General features: G+C 45.3%; 1 protein-coding gene across 3 annotated transcripts in view; it reads left to right on the forward strand.

The window, feature by feature from the left end:
- The window catches only part of NRP2 (neuropilin 2), a 216,527-nt gene that overhangs the window by 27,473 nt on the left and 167,548 nt on the right, over positions 1–21,506 (forward strand). For all 3 annotated transcript variants that reach the window (XM_033170007.1, XM_033170016.1, XM_033169999.1), the window contains exon 2: positions 21,111–21,288. In XM_033170007.1, coding sequence (XP_033025898.1) covers positions 21,111–21,288 — 178 coding nt within the window. The remainder of the gene's footprint in view (positions 1–21,110; positions 21,289–21,506) is intronic.

Here is a 21,506-nt window from a genome sequence, read left to right on the forward strand (position 1 = left end):
CTCATGAGAAGAGAAGACTCCCTGGAAAAGACCCTGATGTTGGGAAAGATGGAGGGCACAAGGAGAAGGGGATGACAGAGGATGAGATGGTTGGACAGTGTTCTCGAAGCGACTAAACATGAGTCTGACCAAACAGTGGGAGACAGTGGAAGACAGGAGTGCCTGGCCTGCTCTGGTCCATGGGGTCACAAAGAGTCGGACGCAACTAAAAGACTAAACAACAACAACAACAACAACAACAACAACAACATATGGAGGACTGCATTTTCCCCATCCCTTCCTGACACCATTCAGTGTCTCCAGCTTCATCATTTATGGCAACCTCCAGCTGATGCTGAGGTCCACACCTGTGTAAGCCAGGACAAGTCATGTGGAAATGGTGGCATGCCCGCTCTTTTTAGAGAAGTGATGTGTGTCGCCTCGACTGCCTCGGAAGTTTTGCTGATCACCCCAGCGCAAAGGTGTAGCGCTCTAAAAATGCAAACTGAACTGCGCAACGCGATCCTGAGCGCGTTTACTCCGAAGTCAGTCCCATTTTGTTCAGCTAGTGTTTCAGATAGCACCGTCAAGGTGCTGGCCATCAGATAACCTATAGAATCATAGAATCATAGAGTTGGAAGAGACCACAAGGGCCATCCAGTCCAACCCCCTGCCAAGCAGGAAACACCATCAAAGCATTCCTGACAGATGGCTGTCAAGCCTCTGCTTAAAGACCTCCAAAGAAGGAGACTCCACCACACTCCTTCGCAGCAAATTCCACTATAACCCAAATGCAGGCCACAAATGGCACTGAGGAGCTTATCTCAGTATGGGGAGAAGAGATTATAATTAGCACAGCATCATAATAGCAGCAAAGAATAAATTTGTATGTCGCTTCGATTGCATCTTTTCGCAAGTGAATCGCAGGTGAACACAGAATGAAGGAGATTTCATTTGCTGTCCATTTCTATTGCACACCTGAGGTTGTATCCGAAGTCGCTCTGAGTAGTGCGTCCCATAAAGGAAAGAGGACTTCCCTCCTCTCCTCCTCCCCACCCCCCTAAAATCTGTTCTACGGGTTTCCCACAACCCACTGGAGCAAATTTTAGGAGAGCAACTCTGGATTGCTTTGTTGGTGAATCTATATGTACGTGGGCTCTCTGAGAGCTGAAATTGTGCAAGGCATCAGAGCTGCTCTGTGTTAAGGCAGAACCAATGATTGATGGTGTTGATACAAAATTGTAATTCCAGAACTATCAGCAATGGCCCCAGAATTGCATTTGCAGTAATGCTTGGGCAATAGTGGACACAAATACAAATTAACACTTACGAAATCACATGTCCTATTGGAATTGCATTTGTTTATGATATAAGATGACAGGTAATGATGTTAGCGGAGGTGGCATTGTGGGTAGCCCAGGATGTGAAATCGCATCAGTTACATCTGTTAAAAAGCAAAATGTGAATATTAAAAGATAAATTGTGGGTTATCTCGCTAGCTTCCTGCAAATGGCTTTACGCCATTGACTTCCGTAATGGGCAAGCTACACATTATACACGAGTATATATCGAGCCGCACAACTCCCAACAGCTTTCTAAAAATTCGGCGGAAAGTAGCTTTGGAAGAAGGAAAATTTAAGAGTGTAGAAGTGGGAGAATACTTAACTCTTTCTCTGCCTTGGTCCCCCCCCCGCCCCACTGCAAATTACGCTTCCCAGTAGCTTCCTACCCTGGGAGGTTCAAAAGGCTTGTTGGTTGTGGCAATCACATGGATGGAACTCTTGTGTTCAGAAATTGGGGAGAGATTTGGAGAACAAAAATGGCTTTTGGGAAGGTGGGGTGGAAAGGGGAAAGAACGCCTCTATTCCACTATTCTAAATTCCACCCTTCCCAAATTAGGCTTTTTAAAAAAATTAAACAAACATATGGCCATTGAAGCGTTCTTGCAAGGTTCACGAATAAGATTGCCGGTTGCAGGTGTGCTTTGTAGATGTAGCCAGCAAGAAGTTTTTTTTTTTAAATTGAAAACAAGTTTTTATTGAAATTTCTTTAAGATAATACAAATAATAATACAAACACAGTCTACACAATTACAAAAGACAATTACACATCCACATCATTACATACAATTACACAGTCAAGTAAAAATAGAACTCAAAAAAAGACAGGAAAAAAGTTAAAATGACTTCCTAAAGTTCGTCATCAAGAAGTTTCAAGCGGTGAAAGAAGACTCTTGCTTAGGTGTCCGCAGCCGAAAGTTGCAAGTCCTGAGTGTGTGTTTGTGTGTGTGTGTGTGTAGGCACTCACACTTGTCTGAACAACAAGAAATTCCAAATATGCTGATGCGTCGACATAGAATGCTAGCTACTGTACGTAGCCTTACAGATGTGGGGCTAGAGATAAAATGAATTCCCTTCACAGAGTTGGAAGGGGACCCGAAGGTCATTTAGTCCAACCCCATGTAGGACATGTAGGAATCTCAAGCAACCATGACAGATGACCCTCAGACCTCTGCTTACAAACCTTCAAGGAGCCTACCACTTTCCGAGAGAGTCTGCTCCACCACCGAACAGCTCTTTCCGTCAAAAAGTTATTCCTGGTGTCGAGTTCGAATCTCCTTTGTCGTGGTTTGAAGCCATTGGTTCAGGTCCTGCGCTCCAGAACAGGAGCAAGCGAGCAAGCTTGCGCCATCATTGGGACATGTCCCAGGATTACAATTCTTTCTCAGATCTGTGCGGAAGATGAATTTCCCTTGTTGATATTATTCTTAATCCTATTTGTACTCGATCCATTGGTATGACGTACGCTGGTTGATTTGGGGCCAATCTCACCTCGAAAGTTTATGTAAACACCGTGAAGTTTGGGATGAAAACGAATACATTCATACTTTGAAAACTGGCTGAAGTAAGCATGCCCAAGTCTTTGTAAGACTGGGATATTAAATTCGTAAGAAAATGTGGCTTGTGCTTTTTTTTTTTTTTAAAGAGTTCTTTTTATCTTTGTTTTGGAAAAGAAGATTTAAGTTGATTCCTGTTCTTGAAAGCTTCCAGGAAAAATAAAGCCATATGCTGAGGTTTCAGGGAGTTCATGTACACCCCCTGCTATCTTGTGCTATAAAATGAATATATTATGCCCCTTCCTAGATTGCCTTAGGAAGTGGTCAAACGGCCACATTTTTGTTCTAATAGATTGGCTCCTCTCCTTTGCTTAAGCCCAGACATGGCATTTATGAGGTTGTCTTGTGACAGACTGAAGTCATTTTGAATAAAACAGAATCCCACTTCAGACTGGAAGGAAAGGAATACCCTTTAAAATCAGCTTAGCTGTGTCCCTAGCATGAAATTAAGTTAAAAATCTGTCTGAAGGATTTATTAGCACTGCGGGTTGGATTTCTAGTTTGTAAGCTTGCTAATGGAAAGTTGTGTTTCTTCATATGCTGCATTGCATTCTGATTTGGTTACGAAAGGCCTGTGACTTTGTGACATTGGTAAAGTGTAACACGTTTGGGAGTTTTTCTTTCTCTTTATCTCTCCCCCCCCCCCATGTTATTAATTTGTTTCGGGAGTCTCTTAAAACCTACCCCACAGCTCAAATTAAACCAGCGCGACACGTCTCTTAAAAACGACCTTTGCCATCAAGCCTGAAACTGTCTTTTCTCCACCTTATTAGTGACTCCTGTCTTGGATGTCATTCTTTGATAAATTACTTTCATAAGCGCTGTTGTTTAAATCAGAGGATGTCAGATTTACATTATTCGATCCCTGTTCATGCCTCTAGGCTGCAACTCTCTGTTGGGATTTTGTCTCTGTGATCTTTAGAATATTTTTTGCCTCTGATACTTCTAAGTGAATATACAGAAACCTAGATCACCAGTTCCTACATCTTGTCACAGGGATCGCGGGAGCCTCCTTAGAACAAGGCAAATGATTTATTTAGTATTTAGTTTAATAAAGGGGGCGTGGCTAATTCACCCCAAAATGAACAACCCCAAGATGGCCTTGTTGAAATCAAAAGTCTTCAGAAAATCACTTCCAGGGGGGTAGCTGTATGTGCCCGTTTACTTTCTATTTAATTAATTTAGCAATAACAACAACAGCAATAATTTTATTTATTCCCTGCCCATCTGGCTGGGTTGCCCCAGTCACTCAGGGCAGCTTCCAAAAAACATAATATATACATCAAAAACTTCCCGATACAAGGCTGCCTTCACTTGTGCAGTTCTTCATCTCCTTGACATCTGATGGGAGGGTGCCACTGCGAAGAAGGAGGAGGAGGAGGAGGAGGAATAGTTTGGATTTGATATCCCACTTTATCACTACCCTAAGGATTCTCAAAATGGCTAACATTCTCCTTCCCCTTCCTCCCCCACAACAAACACTCTGTGAGGTGAATGGGGCTGAGAGACTTCAGAGAAGTGTGGCTAGCCCAAGGTCACCCAGCAGCTGCATGTGGAGGAGCAGGGACGCGAACCCGGTTCACCAGATTACGAGTCCACCGCTCTTAACTACTACACCACACTGGCCAGCAAGTTCATGGTGGCATCGGTTTACCGGACCAGAGCACACTTTATAGGATGCCTGCAATGTTTATCCTCAGTTGGAAGATCATCTACATAACACTCTATCACATACAGACAGAGAGAAAACTAGTACAGTGGTAGCTTGGTTGTTGAACGCCTTGGGAGTTGAACATTCCGGCTCCTGAACAATCGAAACCCCGAAGTGAGTGTTCCGGTTTGCGAACTTTTTTTGGAAGCCGAGCGTCTGATGCGGCTTCCACGGCTTCTGATTGGCTGCAGGAGCATCCTGCAGCCAATCAGAAGCTGTGCTTTGGTTTCTGAATGTTTTGGAAGTTGAACGGATTCCGTTCGACTTCTGAGGCACAGCTGTACTAAAGGAAGATAACTCTGAATGCATCTGAGGAAGGAGTCTTTATTCTACAACAAACTTGCTAAATCTTTAAGGTGCTAGGTAAAGGGTAAAAGGACCCCTGACCATTAGGTCCAGTCGCGGACGACTCTGGGGTTGCAGCGCTCATCTCGCTTTACTAGCTGAGGGAGCCGGCGTACACCTTCAGAGTCATGTGGCCAGCATGACTAAGCCACTTTTGGCGAACCAGAGCAGCGCACGGAAACGCCGTTTACCTTCCCGCTGGAGCGGTACCTATTTATCTACTTGCACTTTGACGTGCATTCGAACTGCTAGGTTGGCAGGAGCAGGGACCGAGCAACGGGACCTCACCCCGTCGCGGGGATTCGAACCGCCAACCTTCTGATCGGCAAGTCCTAGGCTCTGTGGTTTAACCCACAGCGCCACCCCGCGTCCCTCTTTTAAAGTTATCTTTCAAAAAAGACCCCTTCCCATGTTACGGGTTTAGCACATCTCTTCAGTAAAAGTTGTGGCTCCAAGTCGGCATATGCTGCCTGTGTGGTTTCGTACCTCCAAATACCCTCCAGACATAGAAAAATCTGCGGTCAAGCCGCGTCTTCGCTGTGACATACGAATTGCCCACGAGCAAATAGGTGCTTAAGTGCCGTGCAGAACAGTGCCGGGGGATTGAGATTTTAAGCTTCTGATTCAAAGAGCTTTAAGCACACTTCTATGCATCTGTGATTTCTGAGCTGCGGTAGGAAAGTTTATGGTTTGCAAAAGGGAAGGGTGCTGGAAGGCCTGATCAGGTTGGGGTGCTGGTCACTTTCCATCCTCGCTGCCAGTCTAGAGAGTTGAAAACACTCTGTGCTTTTTTCCCGTTTTTTTTCTTTTGCAAGAGGCACTCAGCCTTAACTGGATGAAGTCTATAGTGAGCTATAAACGGACACACGTGCTGCTGTAGAAAGCTGCCTTCGGGAAATCTTCCCGCTCTCTGTACTGAATTGCGATGAGCAGAAAATCTCCTTTTTGCTTGGGAGGCGAGCAGGAGCTGAGTGTGAACCCGAATGTGCGTGGCATTTAGAAAAGAGTAAATAAGGAATTCAGCTTAAGGGCTTGGAGCTCTGGCTGCTCAGAAATTCTGCTTTCTGTACTTTTTCTTCCTTTGCAATTACACTCTGAGCATTTGGACAGAACATCCTCAGTCTCCTGCATTTCTCGCCATAATTTCTAGGAGAGGTTTATTTGGGGGGGGGGGGTTATACCAAGATTTAAGCCGATAAATCTTAACTGCACATTTGGCTATTGTTTATTTTCTTTCAGGTTGGCTGGTATGTGCATTTTATGGGAATGGGCAGAACAGCACCTGGGATCTGCATCTCCAGCAACACACCTGGGCAACTCTTTGCTGTTTAACAGATGCTCTCCACTTAGTTGCAAGGAGCTTTAAACCCATTTTCCAATTCACCCTCCTCCGAAACAATAACACGAAAGTCATCTAGTAACTGTTTTATGTCTCCAATTACTGGGGGGCCCTTTCAAGTAAGGCTGTGAGACTCGAGGGAAAAGGCTGGCTATTCAATAGGTATTTGTCTTGTGCATGCTAATAGTATTTTTTAATGTGTGTGATTTTTGCTGGGGATTTTAATGTAGAAATGCACCAAGAATGTGCTCGTTTTCCAGTCTAGTAGGAAAAGAAAACCCACTCATCTAATCCAGTTCATCCCTTCTTTTTTTCCTTCTCTCTCTTTGCATAGGATTCTGTATTGGTTGTTCGTTGACGTGGTTATACACATTTTGTGTTTTAACAAGTTCTATAACTTTGGGAGTTGGTACATCTGGAGGAAAAGAAAACGACTTCTCCCAGAATCACTTTGCTCTCAGTTTTAGAAACACATTGATGACCTGTGGAGCAGATGAGCCAGACCGTTTTGTTTTGCGCCTTAAAAACACTCTTAGCTTTCTGGTTGCTCAGACCAGAAAGCACAGGGTGACTCAAGCACACAGGGAGTTACAGAGAATCTCATTGGACGTTGGCCACATCCGCAAGGAGAACTTGCATGCCTGTGGTATCTGCTCCCGAAACCCTGTGGTCATGACAGTGCAGAGTCTGCCCTGGTTTTGCATTCCTAGGTGCCCTGATACTGTATTAAGATCTGCTTTGAATGTGATTCCCATCTGTGAGAGTCTGAATGTGGCTGATGAACTTTGTCTAGCTATTGTCTTCATTCCCCACGTATGTCACCTACAGGGCTTGATCTGCCGGATATCTTTTCCAGGTATCCAGAAACTTGCAGCACTTCTGTGTCCACCTGGGACCAAAGTGAAATGCTCATTTCAGAAGATCCAGCTCCAAGTTTGGGGGTTCCTTCGGCAAAGTGCCATTTCTACGCCCTTCCTGTGTGATGTGATGACGATTGGTCTATCTGGTGGCAGTGGAAGTGTTAGGGAACCAGAATGCCGTGGTTTTGGGGGGGCGTTGAGGTCAAAGGCCTGGAAACTATGCCTTATGAGGAACGGCTTAGGGAGCTGGGTATGTTTAGCCTGGAGAAGAGAAGGTTAAGGGGTGATATGATAGCCATGTTCAAATATATAAAAGGATGTCATATAGAGGAGGGTGAAAGGTTGTTTTCTGCTGCTCCAGAGAAGCGGACATGGGGCAATGGATTCAAACTACAAGAAAGAAGATTCCACCTAAACATTAGGAAGATCTTCCTGACAGTGAGAGCTGTTCGGCAGTGGAATTTGCTACCAAGGAGTGTGGTGGAGTCTCCTTCTTTGGAGGTCTTTAACTGGAGGCTTGACAGCCATCTGTCAGGAATGCTTTGATGGTGTTTCCTGCTTGGCAGGGGGTTGGACTGGATGGCCCTTGGGGTCTCTTCCAACTCTATGATTCTAAGTTTTAAATGGCAGCTCATAGCCAAACATTGTTGGAGACCCAGGGCAGGAATCAGTGTTCCTGAGCCCGACGAAGTCACAGGGGGCCCTGGAATTTGCCTGTGCTTCCCAGGTTATGTTGACATTCAGAGGACATCGGGAGCTGTACTGGCCCTCCCCGGCCGAACTGCCGGGCAAACACCCACCTCTGAATCAACATATAAAATGGTTCAGACTTCAAAAGCCTGAACACAGTTTAGCAGATCTTGCAGTGCAACGAAAGAGGCGCTGAGAGGCTTGTAGAAGCATATTTACAAGCATTTCATTAAGCATTGTTGTTGTTCAGTCGTTCAGTCGTGTCCGACTCTTCGTGACCCCATGGACCAGAGCACGCCAGGCACGCCTATCCTTCACTGCCTCTCACAGTTTGGCCAAACTCATGTTAGTAGCTTCGAGAACACTGTCCAACCATCTCATCCTCTGTCGTCCCCTTCTCCTTGTGCCCTCCATCTTTCCCAACATCAGGGTCTTTTCTAGGGAGTCTTCTCTTCTCATGAGGTGGCCAAAGTATTGGAGCCTCAACTTCAGGATCTGCCCTTTCAGTGAGCACTCAGGGCTGATTTCTTTAAGGATGGATATGTTTGATCTTTTTGCAGTCCATGGAACTCTCAAGAGTCTCCTCCAGCACCATAGGATACATTAAGCATACATCAGGACAAAGAGAAAAACATGTCCGATCTCCTTCATGACCACAAGAAAAGCATGGAAGCAAATGCTATACAAACGGAAGTTCCCAGCAGGCAGTGCTGGAATGTTACGCAGACATGTGACATGCAAAAGTATCATGTCTGCCCTTAAAGGTGGAATGGAATATCATAACAGGTTACCCATGTTTTTAAAATGGGTAGAACATGGAGGTCCAGTCCGTCAGGCATAAGAGCATATCAGTTGTCACGATCAATGTCCATCAGTTAATATATCTTGGGTAGCAATGCTGGAAACAGCTCAACCTGGAGCCATGAGCAAGGGCTTCTGTTGCTTCTCAGAGGAGACCAAACTGGGATAGAAGTATCCAAGGCCTGACTTGTTAAAGGACAAAACAAAATAATAATAATAAAAACCCTTCCAGTAGCACCTTAGAGACCAACTAAGTTTGTTCTTGCTATGAGCTTTCGTGTGCATGCACACTTCTTCAGATACACTGAAACAGAAGTCGCCAGACCCTTATATATAGTGAGGGAGTGTGTAGGGGTATTGCTCAGAAGGGTGGTGGGAATGGGTGATCAGCTGATAGGTGTGGAAAACCTGTTGACGACTGTTAACGACTGCAATTGGTCTTACAGGAAAAAGCAAGGGGTGAGAAGGTTAAAAATAGCTTTGTCATGCATAATGAGATAAGAATCCAATGTCTCTATTCAGGCCAGGTCTCTCCATGGTTTTAGGTTTGGTAATGAGTTGCAATTCAGCCACTTCCCTTTCCAGTCTATTTCTGAAATTTCTTTGTATTAAGACAGCTACTTTGAGATCTTTTATAGAATGTCCTGGGAGATTGAAGTGTTCTCCTACTGGTTTCTCTGTCTTGTGATTCCTGATGTAAGATTTATGTCCATTTATCCTTTGGCATAGGGTTTGGCCTGTTTGTCCAATATAGAGAGCTGAAGGGCACTGTTGGCATTGGAATGCATACACAATGTTAGACGATAAGCAATTAAATAGTCCTGAGATGGTATGTTTGATGTTGTTGGGGCCAGTAATGGTGTTGCTATTGACATAGTTGCTTAAAGGTAAAGGTAAAGGGACCCCTGACCATTAGGTCAAGTCGCGGACGACTCTGGGGTTGCGGCGCTCATCTCGCTTTATTGGCTGAGGGAGCCGGCGTACAGCTTCCGGGTCATGTGGCCAGCATGACTAAGCCGCTTTCTGGCGAACCAGAGCAACGCATGGAAATGCCGTTTACTTTCCTACTGGAGCGGTACCTATTTATCTACTTACACTTTGATGTGCTAGGTTGGCAGGAGCAGGGACTGAGCAACGGGAGCTCACCCCGTTGTGGGGATTCGAACCACCAACCTTCTGATCGGCAAGCCCTAGGCTCTGTGGTTTAACCCACAGTGCCACCCGCGTCGACTTAAGATGCTTAGCAGTAGGCAATGCTTTTTTTCCTCTCCCCATGCCCACTCCACCCTATAATAAGTTGGTACGGGATAAATTGCAAGCATTTCAGCTCCTTCAGAAACCTTGCCTGAATTTTGTTCGGCAGCGTGAGCCGTTGACTCTTATTTTTTCTACTTCTTTTTTTGGTCTGTTAAACTGTCCTCATATAACCCTAGCCATCTGGGCATTACAAGAGAGAGTTTCGCGAGTTTGATGGCATGTATGGGTTCAAATAGATATGTCTTAATGAAATGTGCGACACCCGGAAATATGTACAGATTTGCGATAGTTAAAATGTAAGCTTTTTAGGTTGCATGAGGCTTGAGAAGTGTTGAAGGGATTACTGTTATAAGGTCACTTAGGGGAAGGAGCCTGCCCTTTGAAGCAGTTTGCATATTTTACTCATTAGATCATTTAACACAGATTTGTTATTCACTAGCATACCGAAATCTTTTTTTCACGCCATGATGGGGGTGGGTGGGTGGGTTGAAAGTTCTTTCAAAAATGCTTTAGGTAGCTGGAACACTAATAACATTTGAAATCAAAGGCCAGAATTAAAACGCCCCCGTCTCCCATTTTCCATACTTTTAACTTCGCTGTGGGAAGGGCGAGATAGTGAATGAGGTGGTTAGAGCATGGGTGGCTAAAATTTTGGGCCAAGGGCCACGTTGACCTGTGCTCGGCCTTTCAGGGGCCGAAGGGTAAAAGTGACTGTGGTCAAAGTGCAAAAGTTGGCATGCCCAAGACCATCCTATTGTTGGGAAGAGTGAAGAAAGGCCATAGTTTAGTGGTAGGGTAATCTATCAACATGTTCGGTCCCTGGTATCCCAGGTAGATGGGATGCGGTGGCGCTGTGGTCTAAACCACTGAGCCTCATGGGCTTGCTGATCAGAAGGTCGGTGGTTCGAATCCGCGCAATGGGGTGAGATCCTGCTGCTCTGTCCCAGCTCCTGCCAACCTAGCAGTTCAAAAGCACGCCAGTGCAAGTAGATAAATAGGTACCGCTCCGGTAGGAAGGTAAACGGCATTTCCATGTGCTCTGGCTTCCGTCACGATGTTCCATTGTGTCAGAAGAGGTTTAGTCATGCTGGCCACATGACCCGGAAAGCAGTCCGTGGACAAACACCGGCTCCCTCAGCCTGGAAGCGAAATGAGCGCCACAACCCCATAGTCGCCTTTGTCTGGACTTAACCGTCCAGGAGTCCTTTACCTTTTTACCTTTACCTATCCCAGGTAGGGGCCAGGAGAGTCTCCCAGTCTTAAACCACGGGGAGCCACTGACCGTCAGTGCAGGTAATATAGAGCAATGATCTGATACAGCATAAACAGCTGCCTCACGCAACAGATGGTGTCAGACCCTCCAATTGCCTCTATTTTCCAAATTTACGGAAGCTGTTCTAGTTTCTAATCCTGGAATGTTTCGCTTTTCTTGGACGTCCCTGTTTTCATCAGAGAAAGGTTGGAGGGCATGGCAACCCCTCAGCCAAGGAGATAATTATGGAACGTTTTTTAGAAGACCCCTGAAGGCAGCCCTGTATGGGGAAGTATTTTTTTTTTTAATGTTTAATGTTTCTGTATACTGTATGTTGGAAGCCACCCAGTGAGGCTGGGGCAACCCAATTGCATGCAGGCAACAAAACATCTTGTGCCCTCCTTATAAAAGTGTGGTTTCACTTCCCCATTCAGTTAGAAAAAATAAATTAAAAACAAAACAAAACAAAACTTCCTCATGTAGTTATATCGTAACATCATGCATTCCCCCCTTCACACGACTGACTATTGTTTTGGGGGAATGCCCAATTTCGCAACGTCATGTTATGAGTAAGTGACACTCCGTGTCACAAGGAGAGGGGAGAATGGTTTCTCCCCCCCCCCCCCATCCCAGCATGTAGCCACCCCAAGTCTGCTGAAAGCCGTAGTTTGTCTCCTGAGTCGACAGCTGAAACACACTCTCCATTATGGAGATGGTAATAAAATGAAATAGGCATAGGCAAACTCGGCCCTCCAGCTGTTTTGGGACTACAACTCCCATCATCCCTAGCTAATAGGACCAGTGGTCAGGGATGATGGGAGCTGTAGTCCCAAAACAGCTGGAGAGACCACAAGGGCCATCCAGTCCAACCCCCTGCCAAGCTGACCTGTGACAGGGAAGATACTTTTCAGACTTACTTTTTCATATTCTAAGAGTACGTGGGAATCCTGTTATGACCTTGTGAGGGATGATGAAGTGTTGAAAGTGCAAACATGAGATTGCGAAGGTAGATCAGAGATTGTTTATGTACGCCACAGTTGCTGCGAGAACTTTGTTGGCCCAAAGTGGAAATTACAAGAAGTACCTACTATTGCTGAGTGGCAGATGAAGATGATGGACTTTGCAGAACTGGCCAAACTGACATGCAGGATTCGAGATCAGGACGATCAGAAATTCCAAAGGGACTGGAGTAAATTAATTGTATATTTGAATGATAATTGCAAAAATTTGGAGACACTAGCAGGATTGAAATAAATCCTACAATGTGGACAATAGAGTAAAGATACAAAATGCGCGAGTGGATTTGAAACGGAATACCTGTTGAAGGGAAGGAGGGAAATTGAAAGCTCGGCTGAGCAGAAAGTGTGTTTTTGTTTGTTATTGTAATGCTGAATGTTGTCGTTTAAAGAGGAAAATAATAAAAATTTATTTGAAAAGGAAAAAAGAAAGAAAAAGGAAAGTGCAAACATGTTTTCTTTGCCTGAAGACTTTGCCCTGTTCCAAGCAAAACATAATACGTTGTGTGAATGTTTTTGTTGGAAGGCTTTCTTGCTTGTGCAAATAGAAAGTGATTGTTTTTACGAGGAGGGTGCAAACGTGTGTACAGGAGAGAGGTGTAAATTGCACATACATCTGCATCCGTGGAGTTAGCTGAAAGATGGGTGTGTAGCTTTCCTGCGTGAAATATAAACTGACATGCAGGCATTTTTATGCGCTTCGCTTTCCAAGTGAAGGGAAGAGATTTTAGTCAGAACGGTGGGTTTGTATAAAAACGTTTCTGCGTTGAGAAAGTTCTCTCTGTGGAACAAAACCAGATGTTTTTATAAGTTCTTAGTACTTAATTACTTTCTTGTGATTTCTGTAGAATTAATCTCCACCCCTTTCCCGAAAGGGGAAAGTCGCGTCAATTTATTTTTTTCAATGGCATGTGAAGAGGAGAAAGTATTCAAACAACCAAGTGTTTTAGAACAAAGCAAAACACACACACACACACACACACATGCAAAGGAAGATTGACTTTATTTGTGAAAGATAAAAATAGTCGTTTCTGCGATAGGAAGTGATGACTCCCTGGCGAGGCGGACAGAGGGAGGGACCCTCCTGCGATGAGGTTTCCTGTTGCCATTGTTCCCTTTCGCAGCTTCTGTGCAAAGCGGGGTGTCTCTCTCTTAGGAAGGAGGGTTATTTTTCTCCTAGAGATCTATGGGGATCTTGGGGAGAGAGAGAAGCCAAGCAGTTCGTAAAGTTTAAAGAGCTTTTCAGGCCCTGCTGGCTCGCTTTCCTGAGGGTGTTGGCGCCTGGCGTTGCTGTTCTCCTTGGTCTCGCCATGGCATGCTGGATGTTGACTCCAGGGTTGCGGGTTCCCTGCCAGCTTTCTGCAGAGGAGCATACAAATTGGAAAATTACACCCTCTGCAGCTTGGAAGAGCCAGCTGGCACCTCCCTGTTGGGTTTACACCTGGAAGGGCCAGCAGATCCCTATTGAGTGAAGTCAGCGTGTGGCTCGGAAGCCAGCGGAGGTGTTTTTGGCCTTGCCATTCTCTGAAACCACAAACACCCCTTTCTGGTATTCAGGGGAGTGCGCCCAGGCCAAAAAATATATAATAATAATTTGGTTTTGCTTGCAACCTGTGGTGGATTTGAGATGGGGGGGGTAGGGGGCAGCGTGAAGAGAAAGGGAGCCACTGTTGTTCAGAAGTGGGGTGATTTGCGAGCAGCTAATTATGCCTGATATCTCTGCCATTGTGTTAGAAGCTGGTGTAATTGTTAATCTGCGCCAGAGAGCAGGCTCCCTCCTGTGCGTTGTCACTAAGTAAGAGGACTGTGCTCACCCATTAAAGGCAATGGCCTGATTTTGTTACGTGATTTAGTAGGCAGCTTAGTTTACCACTTTCCCAGCTCCATAGTGAGGCTGGGCGGGGGTGTTTCCCCCCCAAGAAAGTGGAGAGGTTTGTGGGGACCAGAGGCCACCTTTTTTCCTTTCCCCTCTTGCATCTCGACCCCCTCGGCACCAGACACTGGAAACGCTGGAGGCAATCACTCTCTCAGGGGTTTTTTTTGGGGGGGGCGAGTGAAATAGCACCTATAGGGAAGAACCGCCCCCCCCCCCCCGTCTTCCTATTGAGAGGTGGCCGCTGAGAAGTAATATATAATTCACAAGGCCATGCTGTTTCACGCAGATGGTGATATTCAAGCATGACTGACGTTAAGAGGAGCAAAATCTCTGAAGCTTTTCTTTTCTTCGCCCTTTCTCCTTCCTCTCCTCGCTCCGGTCTGCTGAAGCTCTCTCGACGTTAAAAATTGCCCAAACCTTGGCACTTCAGGCACTCTGTAATTGTACAGTAGCTTCTGCTAGTCTCCAATTTCAGCCGTCTATCCAGCCGAAGCGACGTTTCTCCCCCAACCCCTAAAATATATACAGTATATATATATATATTTTTTTCATCCTCATTTTGTGTCTGAAGGGCCATGAGGTCACCCGATGCCATTTGGGTAATCAGAGGTTTGGGAAAGTGGGAGTGTTATTTTTGCAGGGCTGTGTTGGGAAAGCAGGGAACATGCAATTAAGCTTTTTCTTGGTGCTCCTTGTTTTAAAACATATTCCTTATTCCAGAATGCTGTGTCTTTGTGGAACTAGAGCAGTTGCCTGAGAGAGGAGGTTTGGGTGGGAAAGGCGTAGCTCATAAGATAGGAAAGCTGGAGCTAAATGGCACTTCAAACCTGGTTTATGGGCACAACAACAGAATGTCTAGGCACCCTTTTGTAATAACAAGAATACAAAGCCGAAAATGAGTGAAAATATTATGTTCATTTTTCACATGGTCTAGTTCCTTTCCCTTCCCGCCCATGTAATATTCATAAGAGGGTCTCTTCTCCAGTCTTCAGAGAGTAGCTGGAAGTGGGAAGGCAGAAAAAAAAAACTTCCTTTCCTTCCACTCTGCGGTTTTAATCTGAAATTTTTGGTGTAGTACTGCGCCCAGAGCTCCCAAACTGCTCGCTCTGATGAAATCCCCTGTCGCAAAATGCGGCTAGAGCAATGGGAGTTTTGAACACGGCTCCTAGGCCTATGGCAGACATAGGCAACTGGCAGCCTCAGAGCTGGTATGAGACATGGTGCCCATGCCAGCCCTCAGTGGAGGGCTTTGAGAAACAGCCCTACGTCACGACTTAGGGCAGGGGTCACTCAGCAAACTTTTTCAGCAGGGGGCCGGTCCACTGTCCAGCAGACCTTGTGGGGGGCCGGACTATATTTTGTAAAAAAAAATTAAAAAATGAACGAATTCCTATGCCCCACAAATAACCCGTGGATGCATTTTAAATAAAAGGACACATTCTACTCATGTAAAAACACACTGATTCCTGGACCGTCCACGGGCCGGATTGAGAAGATAATTGGGCAGCATCCGGCCCCCGGGCCTTAGTTCGGGGACCCCTGACTTAGGGTCCCGCCATTTGTGGGTCAGGTGGGCCCCCAAAGAGCTTCTGGGCTGCCGCCACTGCTTTGCAAAAAGGCTTTTAGCCTGATTCCAGTAGGGCTGTTCTTATGTTCTTATTGAAACCCCTCTCTCTAGGGTTTCCCCTCTTACTATGGGCAGAAACCTGTGGCTTGGCTCACACAGGCAAACCATGGGTGTAGCCAAATGGGGGCAGGGAGGGGCAGCTGCCCTCCCCCCAAATCAATAAAAATACATAACTAACTGAGGTTCTCTCTGTCTCTCCCCCAACAAAAGGCCTGCACCCCCCCCCCAACAAAACCCCCGGCTGTGCCCATGAGGCAAGCTGAGGTGTACAAGATAGATTTATTTATTGTCATTGTCCGTATATACACAGTATACACAACGAAAATCAAACACCCAAAGACCGGATTTACCATACACATTTGCACATATCTCCAACACTCTCATCCTTATTAAAACATAATGTATTAAAACATAACATAATCCAGAGTATAACATAACCTATTAAAAGCATAGCATAACCTAAAAGCCTGTCTCATTCCTTACTACTCACTACTTACTGTTACTTACTACTGACCCTGAGATCATTATTAAGTGCAATCAAAGCTCTTGGATAGAAACTATTCAGAAGGCGTGTGGTTCGAGTTTTCATTATCCTGTATCTTCTGCCCGAAGGCAACAGTTCGAAAAGGTTGTGAGCAGGATGGGTGGGATCTCTCAGGATGTTGTGTGACTTCTTCAGACAGCGAGACGTGAAGATCTCGTCCAGGGTTGGTAGTTGGAGCCCAATAACATTCTGGGCAATTTTAATTATTCTCTGTAAAGCTTTTTTTTCCGTTACAGAGCTGCTCCCATACCACGATAGTATACTATAGGTTAAGACACTCTCAATGGTACTGTGATAATAGGACAGGAGTAGGTGCTGAGATAGATTCAATCCCCTGATCATTCTCAGGAAATACAACCTCCCCTGCACCTTCCTCACAGCCATACTAATATTTACAGTCCATGAGAGGTCCTCGGAGATGTAAATGCCCAGGGAAGGGACGAGCTCTTTCAAAACCTTTCGTTGCTTTTCAGACTAGGGAGGTGGTGCTTGAAGGGTCTGTGGAGGGAGCAGAAAAGACCCGCCGGCGCCTGGGAGATCAGCGTTTGGCTCTTTGCATCTTATGCCTAGCGCAGAAGTGGTTTTGGGGTGGGGCGGGTGCCGCAACAAACACGGTGAATACAGTACAGTACGTTATTTTATGCTATATTATGTTACATTATGTTATGCAGTTATGTTATGTTGTGTCGTGTTGTTGTTCTGTTGTGTTGTGTTACGTACTATCTGTAAGATTTGATTTTGTAAGTATGAAGTTTAAATAAAGCATTTATTAAAAATAACGCGGTGAGAGGGTGCCGAATTTTAGCAGAAAATGATTTGCAAAAAGGAATGAGTTGAGCATGACTGGAATAATAATAATAATAATAATAATAATAATAATAATAATAATAAATAATATTTATACCCCGACCATCTGGCTGGATTTCCCCAGCCACTCAGGGCAGCTCCCAACAGAACACTAAAAACAGAATAAAACTCCAAACAATAAAAAACTTCCCTAAACAGGGCTGCCTTCAGATGTCTTCTAAAAGTCAGGTAGTTGTTTATTTCCTTGACATCTGGTGGGAGGGCGTTCCACAGGGCAGGTGCCACCACTGAGAAGGCCCTCTGCCTGGTTCTCTGTAACCTCACTTCTTGCAGCTGGACCTCCATGTCCGGGCTGAACGATGGGGGTGGAGATGCTCCTTCAGGTCTACTGGGCCGAGGCCGTTTAGGGCTTTGAAGGTCAGCACCAACCCTTTGAATTGTGCTCGGAAACGTAGATCGCTCTCGACTCATAGGTGACTGTATTTCTCAAGGACCACCTGGGCAGACTTTCCAATATCCCCAGCCATGAGGTCTATCATGGAAGTAGGAAGACCTGTGGGAATGTTGAGGGATGTGGGAGAGGATATATTGTTTTAGATATCCTATTCCAACTTGCGTTTACAAGCTCGATAATATCAGCAGAGCTAACATTCCCTTTTTACCTCACATGCACAGCGGATAGTTTGCATAGACTCGCTAGAGTCATAAAAATGTTATCCTGGTGTCTTCCCCTTTTGATCCCTCTTTCAATAAGACGCTTCACAGTCTTCGGTCAAGTGAAAAACGTTTACTCACAAGTAATCATCTAGTCACACACAGGATCCTAGAGGCAGGCTTAAAAGTTGCTAAACAATATACATGTGGTGACTTTCTCCTTATGAGAGAAAGTCCCCCTTTTCTACTCTTGGCCTAGTGCCAACGGTACATTTTTAGTAATGCTGCTTTTAAACTGTCAGAGAGAGAGATCAACACGACAACTGACCAACGACAAAATGGAGCCCGGCTTGAGCTACAGTTGGCCGCTCCCAACTGTGGAGTTCGCTCCCAACTGTAGAGTTCCATACAAGGAAGTTTTGTCTCAGTCCAGGAAGACAGGAAGTTCCGACTTGAGGACTGAGACAACCTTCTAGAAAAAGTTGGGTTTGACTGCCCCTGTTCTTTTTACATCCCACAAGACCAAGGATCCCAGCAGGTTGCTTACAAGGGCCTGTTGGTGGCTGCGGTGCAGTCGAGACCCAGTGAAAACAAAAGCAACCTGCCATACAGATGGACGTTCTGTGGGAAAAGAGAGAGAAGAGAGGGGCCATTGTTGGGATTCTTTAGTATGTTATCCATTGTGTGTATGATGCAGATTCCCTCCCCCGTCCCTTAGCCAGTAATGAAATAGTAAATCAGATTTGTGGCGTTCGTAAGATGAAATGTTTACTTGAAGACGAAATCGCCCTCCTGGGTCTGTTGTTATAACCAAGGGCTGAAAGTGCTTTGCTCGCCCGAGATGTAATTGTTACCAGGCTGTTTTGTGGGCCTGCACCACAAAAACCACCACCGTTGATTATTGCAGCCTTTTAATTCCAACTGCTTAGCTTGGCTTGAAACGTTGGAGGAGGCAGGGAGGAGATGGAGGCAAAGCCGAGATGGAGATTTGGAAAAGGAGGCAGATACGGGTGTGCAAACTCAGTCTTGTGGTTGGAACAGAAACGAGGGATGCCGTAATGCGATCTGGAAGCCATTTTTTTTTTTTAGTTGTGCCAGAAGCTTCCTGTGTGGGCCCACCTACGTGAGACATGCACACCACCTCACAGACAAAGCCCTAATGTTGGACGGGGCGGATGCTGTTTTGCAAAGGGCCGCCCGTGTGGTTTAGTAATTGCTTGGGTTGCTTCTCAGCCGGTTCAAAGTTTGCAGGGGCAGCGCTTAGACGAACTGTTTGTCTCAAACCACACATGATTATTCAGTGGGTGGAGAATCTGCATTTCTTGTTCCATTCAGGCCTATGTCTGGTCTTAGAAATTGAACGGGCCAATATTATTTGGTAGAATTGCCAAGAGCCACTGGTCTGTAATGGTTGTTGGAGTGTTGGACTAGGAGTAAGGAGGACGTGAATTTGATTTCCCCATTTGATCAGGATGTTAATAAAGTTAATAAAACTTTGACCTAACATACCTAGTGGTGTTTTCTTGAGGGTAAAATGGGGAGGCCTGTAAACAAGAAATGGAGGGATAAAAAATGAAATCTATTTGGGCCTCTCTCTTCCTCTCACTCCGTGTGTGTGTGTGTGTGTGTGTGTGTGTGTGTGTGTTTTAAAAGGAAGACTGTTCAATCTGTGCAGATCGCATTGCTGTAATCATTAAGAAATTGAAACAAAACAATCACATGGCATTTTGCAATCCTTCTGTAGAAATTTCTTTGTCCTCCCATCTGCATCTTCAAGCATCTAGATCAGGGGCGACTAAACCCTGGCCTAGGGGCCTGATCCAGCTCCTCAAACACCAATTTGGGCAATGGCAAAAAGAAGAGGAAAAATACTGAGAGCAAGCCTACTCCTCCTGTTGGGATCAGTACCTTCTTGATGGGGATTGGGATTGCCCATTTGGGGGAGGCTGGATTTGCACAGATAAGCTAAAGAAGGGAGACTGGGTTTCCTGGGTGTCCTAGCTATGGGTGCTTGTGAGAGTATGGAGGGGCTGTACCCAGCCCTGGCAGGTGGTCTGCAGAAGGTTGACCGAGGATGAAGCTTAGCCACTCCTGATGTAGACTTAGGAAACCACGGGAGGGACCCCTTTCTTTCTTTCTTTGACAGTTGCTGAATTGCAACTAATCACCAAACTTAAAACCATGGAGAAACCTGGTCTGAACAAAGACATTGGATTCTTATCTCATTATACATAACAAAGCTATCTTTAGCCATCTCACCCCTTGCCTTTCCCAGCAAGACTAATTGCAGCCGTTAACAGGTTTTCCACACCTATCAGCTGATCACCCATTCCCACCACCCTTCTGAGTAATACCCCTCCCCACTCCCTCACTATATTTAAGGATCTGGTGACTTCTGTTTCAGTGTATCTGAAGAAGTGTGCATGCACACGAAAGCTCATACCAAGAACAAACTCAGTTGGTCTCTAAGGTGCTACTGGAAAGAATTTTTTATTTTGTTTCTTTCTTTGGTTTTCATTTTGTTTTTTTTATATTAAGGATTTTCTTGTTTTACAAAGGTATATGCAATGTCTCTCTCGTATTATTCCATGTAACATTTATACACATCAGTTTCATTTTTTGAGACATTAGGGAGAAAAGCGGGAGAGAGGTGGGCGGGATGGAGAAGTGGGTGGGGTGGGGTGGGGTGTCGAGGTTTCTACTTTGCTTAATATATGTAAGGTTTGGTGCCAGCGTCGTTTGTATGGCAGCACTGAAGCATGGAAGTGACTGCTATGTGAGGGATACCCAATTATGTGCTGCCACATAACTCAGGGAAGGGAGCTGGCAGGCGCTGGAGTTCAGAAGACAGGGACAGGCATCAAACTTACATTGGTTAGCCTAGCTTCTTTACGTGATTGTCCTTGTTTCTCAAAGGATGGGATTCTCTTTCGTATTTTGCTAGGGCAGCACTGAGCCCGGGTCTAGCAATGTTTGTGAGGTGCTGTTAGGGTAACAATGGAAGAATGCCATAGGAATGCTTGTAAAAGAGCTAGCGGAAGGGAGGATGTAAAGGCCGTTCACTCTTGTTTCCAAATAATCTGATGTCTGTGTTCTCTCTCTCTCTCTCTCTCTCTCTCTCTCTCTCTCTCTCTCTTCTTAAAACAAAACAGTAGTTTGGGCCCATTTATAGCTTCTCTCCGCTTCTCTTTCTGGTCTGTCTGAGCAGCGGTATGTGTTTGTGTGTGGGGAAGACTGTGGTGTGTTGTAATCACCTTCCAGAGATTTGTTTTGTACTTGGGAGTTTTACATGGTTGTAATATACGTGTCTGTTTAAAAAAACAACACACCTTTTTTTTTTTAATGCAGCCCAGAACCTAGGCATCTGCTGGTACAAACCCAGAGGAATAAGCCATAAATGTGTTTGAAATTCAGTGCCTGTTCTTATGTTAGGTTTTGTTTTCTATTTGTTTTCAGCGCAACCATGTGGGGGCCGCCTGAATTCCAAAGATGCTGGCTATGTGACTTCACCTGGCTACCCGCAAGACTACCCCTCCCACCAGAACTGTGAGTGGATCATTTATGCTCCGGAACCCAACCAGAAGATTTTCCTGAACTTCAACCCTCACTTTGAAATTGAGAAACATGACTGCAAGTAAGAGATTACCCCCACATCCTCTTTCTCTTCTCTCTTCCTTTACGCTCCACCGCTTACCACCACTCCACACACACACACACACACACATGCGCTACCCATAAAAACTGTCTCTTCTGCAGACTGGAGTAAACGCGTGTGAGAGGTTGAAACTGAAATGGGAGTTGCCTGTAATATATCACATATGGTGCACTGTTAATACGCACAAAGGGTGTCTG

This window comes from Lacerta agilis, chromosome 1 (genome assembly GCF_009819535.1).
Source record: "Lacerta agilis isolate rLacAgi1 chromosome 1, rLacAgi1.pri, whole genome shotgun sequence".
In the NCBI taxonomy this organism is placed as follows: domain Eukaryota; kingdom Metazoa; phylum Chordata; class Lepidosauria; order Squamata; family Lacertidae; genus Lacerta; species Lacerta agilis.